This window comes from Mastigoproctus giganteus, chromosome 3 (assembly GCF_048544385.1).
Source record: "Mastigoproctus giganteus isolate SK-2022 chromosome 3, ASM4854438v1, whole genome shotgun sequence".
Classification (NCBI taxonomy): domain Eukaryota; kingdom Metazoa; phylum Arthropoda; class Arachnida; order Uropygi; family Thelyphonidae; genus Mastigoproctus; species Mastigoproctus giganteus.
The window spans coordinates 38,660,241-38,665,296 of record NC_143577.1 but is presented as its reverse complement, the minus strand read 5'-3'; the positions used below and the strand labels follow the sequence as shown (position 1 = coordinate 38,665,296).

Here is a 5,056-nt window from a genome sequence, read left to right as displayed (position 1 = left end):
CGTCTTGCCCTTTGGAATTGTTTTCTTGCCTTTATGACTTCTCTTCTGAGGTTCTGGATGTCCCGAGTCCACCAAAGTACTGCACCAGGTGTTGGCAATTTTCGCTTCATCGCAGCCTCACTGACCGCTATTATGGTCTTGGTAATTTTTCTCTGGATGTCGTCTGGGTCTTCTTGTCAATCCGCTTCAATGCGGTGTTGGCATAAGGTTCGAGTCAGCAGTTCCCCAAAGAGTCTCCAGTCAGCTTTGTTTACTGCAAAGCGGTTAAGCATCTGTTTGGCTATTGGTGTTCTATAGAGAGATCGGTTGATTTGGAAAGTAATCACTCTGTGGTCAGACGTGGTCCAGGAGTCTTGGACTGTCCAGCCAGTGATGTGTCCTGCAAGGTTTCCGGTGGCAAGGGTGACGTCAATTGTTGCCTCCCACAGAGTGTTACAAAACGTAGGCAGGTGGTGAGGCCTGTTTAGGACTGTCAAGAGCGAATTCGCCAGGAACTCCTCGAGACGCTGCCCATTTCCAGTGCCCCTTCTGTCCGGTGTTTTGCTGTGCCAAGCCGGGGAGCGGCAGTTCACATCCGCCCCTACCAAGATCCGTTGGCCTGGGAGAGTGTCCAACACAACCTGAAGGTATCTCGTGGCAAATGTTATTTCTTCCCCCGGCCTACAATACAAGGCAATCGCGAAGAAGGATCCCAGGGGTGATATTATATGGGCACAAGCAGCCCAGCCTGTGCAGAGGTGTGTGATACGGGTGGTAGTAATGGCTGGATTGCGGATCACTATGGCCGCTTTTGGGGTCTCATTCTCAGCCTGTATGATTTTATATGCTATTGGATAGCCCCTTACTTTTTTGGAGTGGGTGTAGGGTTCCTGCAACAAGAGGATGTCGGCATTTTCCTCGCACGCTATTTTTCTGAGTTGTTCAGGCACTGCTCTGGCATGGTGTGCGTTTTGTTGTAGTATTAACAGCTTGGTTGTATTGAACTTTTTAAATTGTATTGCCATAATCAGTCCTCATTTGGTATAAACTCTTTATCTTGTTGTACGTCGGACATTTTGGGTCCTTGATGGAGTGGGTGTGTTCGAGCTTTGAGGATTTACAATTCACACAAACCGGTTCTTGCTCCTTGTTTGGACAGCTGTTGTATTCATGTCCTTTGCTAGAGCAGTGTCCGAAAGTTGGTGTGATCTGAGTGCATGTATGGGAGGTGTGGCCATACCTGCAGCATTTATAGCATTTAGGCACGGTCACATGCTCCCTGAACCTGTGGCTACCCCACTCAATATAGAGTCTTGTCTGGTGTTTTAGTATCTGCCAAGCAGCAGGAGCCAGTTCCACTATCCAGTTGTTTTCTCCGGACTTTGACTTTTTTGAATATCTTGGTTGCACAAGATTTGTCATGTCTTTATTTATCCCTTGTAGATTACGAGTTACCACTTCCTCCGCAAGTTGGGCAGGTGTCACATCTTTGTTGACATCGAAAATTAATATTGATGGTCCTCTTCTCTTGGGTGGCTCTGCAGTGATACCCAGTGTGGCTATCTTGGGGTTTTCCACGATTTTCTTGATATCCTCCCTTGACTCTGTTTCTATTATTACTCCTACATTTCTCGTCTTTCTAATCGCTTTTATCTTTGTTGTCTTTAAATCATCCTTCAGTTTTTTTCATTATTGTGGTTTTAAAATCCTCACTTGTTTGTGTTCCTTCTATCTCTGCTGGTCTGAGGACCACTAGGTTTGGTGTTCGAAGTAGCGGTTGTTTTCTAGGTTGCGGGGCTTTTGCGTTTGACTCTTTGTTGTTTGGAATCCTCAGCGCTTGTGCATATGTGGGAGTACGCTGTGGAGACTGTGATGTAGGAAGATTTGGTAGACTGTCCAGCACCTTCTCAAGGATGGAGGTTCTTGTCTTTAGTGGTTTTTAGTTTCTCGCTGTTGATGAGGAGGGCAGTGGTAATAGATTCAAGGGTGGCCCAGAGTTCCTGGACATAACTTGCCACTTGTCTGGTGAATCGACTATTATCTTGATTAAGAAAGGTCACAAGATTCCTACGTAAAGCAGATATTATTTGATGGGTTGGAGAGTCTTCATCTATAGGTTTGTGAGTTGTAGGGTATGCAGAAGGTGTAGTTGCTGTGACGGTTAGTTTTCTGGATTGGGGGAGGCCTTCTGCCTCAGTCTGATCGAATGCTGTGCGCGGTCCCTCTGGTTGTTTGACAGAGGAGGTCTTAGGGGCCCCTGATGGGGTAGGAAGATTAGTTGATAGTTTGGCTGCAGATACTGTTCTAGGACTCTCGGCTAGATTGGGGGAGGGCCCTGAAGCTGCCTGGGAGGCAGGAGCACTTATAGCTGTTGGAGAGAGAGTAGTTTGTAATTTCCCAGTGTAGGGAGAGCTTGCCTGTGAAGGTTGCAGATTAGGAGGGACAGGGGCTAGGCGATCTGCTACTGGCGTTGAGGTGTTAAATTGGAACTTAGATGAGATCACAGGGTCAGATTCATCAAGAGGCACTTTGTTGAGAAATTCTAGTATAGTTTGAGGAGACTGGGGTGTTCGGGTTTTTGCTCTCCTCTTACTTTTCTGTTTCTTTTTCTTGGACTTGACTTTGGGAGGCTGGAGGCCAACTTGGTCTGAATCGTCTGCTACAGCATTCTCGTCAGCCGACGATGAGGATGCTTCTCTTGAGCTCATGTCTAAAGGTTGTATGGTTGGGGTGAAAGACCAATAAAGTTATAATAAAGCAATTGTAAGGGGTTGCTCCTGAGTAAATTTGATTTCTTCTGAAAGGTCTACAGAAGGAGGAACAAAGCTAATGAATTTTGTAGTTCTATGGAAATCAGTTAGGGAGCACTATTTGTTCACACGTACTAGTAAACGTGTGCCACGTACAGAATGACGTCACAGTAGGCAATATGCACAACACACTTTAGACATACTAATCAGATTTTTTTTTGATTTGGTAGTTGTTGGCGCATCGGCTTCTGTGGCCATATTGCACCTCCCAAGGTTTTTGCAGTACTTTGATCCAAGCCCGAGGCGAGAATCGAACCCGCGACCGTTGGGTTGCTGGGCAGGTACTTTACCCACTCGGCTAGCCCGGTCGGCTCTAATCAGATTATTATAGCTAAAAGTTATTAAGGATGGAGTAGCTATTGCGTCATAATTTCCTAATACTATCATTAAATAATAATCCTCATTAATAATTCATTCCTCATTTGCATATTATAGATATAAAGACACTTTATTCACTTGAGCAACGTCACTGAGTTCCGTTAGTAAGCAGGAGTCTTCCCCAGCCAATCAGGCTGATCATGTGACTGGTCACGTGATCACACTCTGGGAACAAACGCCTTTGTTCTCAACCCTCAAGGAAGAGGGTATGGCTGCCACCAGGTAACTGAATTATTATACACAAAAACATAGTGAGCCATAACTCCAAAATAACCAAGTTATACATTTCAAAAATTATATATTTTAAAATCGGACGTCCAGTTGAAAGTTCAGGGAACAATGTTCATTACCTACATTCAACTACAAGGAATATATCACCAATAGAAGAAAGTAAAAGAATCCTATAATACACAACAGCCAAACCTATATGGCGTTACAACGCTGGCGTTCGTGAGTGACCACGACAACAGCAAGAATTTGAAAAATAGTCATAATTTCAAAACGCCTTAGAAGTTTGGCAATATAAAGATATCTGGGGACTCACCATCACCTAAGGAATCCGAAGAACACAATTTAAGTTCAGTTGGAGCACTTTGAACTACTTTTTTGATTAAACAAATACGGAGCACTTTGAACTACAGCCGTCTGACCAACGGTCACCGCCGTTTTTCCTCGTCGATATGTATACACCTCAGTATACTCCGTCGTACTGTATGCCTCGGAAATTTGGGAGTTCGCGGCCCCTACCAACATCAAGCGCGTGTACTCCGCCGAATACTGGCTCCTTCGTTGGATCACGCAAAAACATCGTCGTCGACCCCAGCAAAGGAAAACTGCGATGGCGACCTCACTTCACTTTGCCCGACTTCCAGATCTTGTATTTGAAAAACGCCTCGTTCTCACTGTCAAGATGACAACTGGAATGGTCTCGGAGCCAAGCATCTGGGAACTGTGTGGCTGGAGGATCCCTCTACGCGGACTCTGTCAGGAAGTTAGTGGGAATGGTAGTATTTTACGCTAAATAGAAACGGATTCCGTTGCTGAAGACAGCTCGTAAGGGGTTTAAAGGTCTGACCTGCCGCAGTGCAATACTTCCACACTAACGGTATCGCTCAAAGCAACATAAAACATTATTTTACCTGGAAGGTTTTATGGTTGTTTAATGTTTAAATTTGTTTAAGTGTTAAATTAGCGTAACTTAGTCAGAGGAAACCAGCTACGACACTCATTATTTAATATTGCACCCCCCGAGGTTTTAAGTGCCGACTTTATGGAGTTTTCTAAAAGGAGTTGTTAAAAAAAATTCTAGTATTTTATATAGTTTCTGAATATTTCATATTTACTTTAAATATTGGCTGTTTCTTAACATATGCATTCGTATTTTTTATGTAATTTTAATAATATTGATTGAATTGAAGTATTTAATGCTTTCAAAACAGCGCTATATCTCTATTTAAGGTCTGCACTGTTGCATAATGTCCTCGAATTTTCTATACCTAATTTATATAGTATTCCGACAAAAAATTAAATAAAGAGATAAAAATTAATAAAATATATATTAAAAATAAATAAGAAAAAATAGTAGGAAAGCTAAATCGTTGATATGTTGGTACCAGATACCACAAGAGACATTTAGAAATCTTGTAGCATCCGTGCCTCGCCGGGTACGAGCTGTTTTGGCTGCACGTGGAGAACCAACATCATATTAGGTAGGTGATCATAATGTTTTGACTCATCGGTGTTAGTAGTGGAATAGTATTTAGGGTCAGGCGTCACCAGTGGTCTCCCAAGTCTGCATCGTATGTACTCTGTAATTGAAGGCAGAACTACTGCAAAAGTATAGTGTCTGGTTTATGCAGTTTTGTGTTTTTTTCTTTTGTTGTTATGTC

The 5,056-nt window shown here is 43.2% G+C and overlaps 1 protein-coding gene across 1 annotated transcript; it reads right to left on the bottom strand.

Annotated features, from left to right (window-relative positions):
* Positions 1-176: 176 nt before the first annotated feature.
* Positions 177-1,004, bottom strand: LOC150087888 (uncharacterized). The gene has a single exon (XM_090369953.1). It carries the CDS (start codon positions 1,002-1,004, stop codon positions 177-179), a length of 828 nt encoding a protein of 275 aa, XP_090226079.1.
* Between the last annotated feature and the right edge of the window lie 4,052 nt (positions 1,005-5,056).

What these genes read in the sequence shown, in the direction of transcription:
- LOC150087888 (XM_090369953.1), bottom strand. Translation starts at nt 1,004, where the DNA reads ATGGCAATACAATTTAAAAAGTTCAATACAACCAAGCTGTTAATACTA.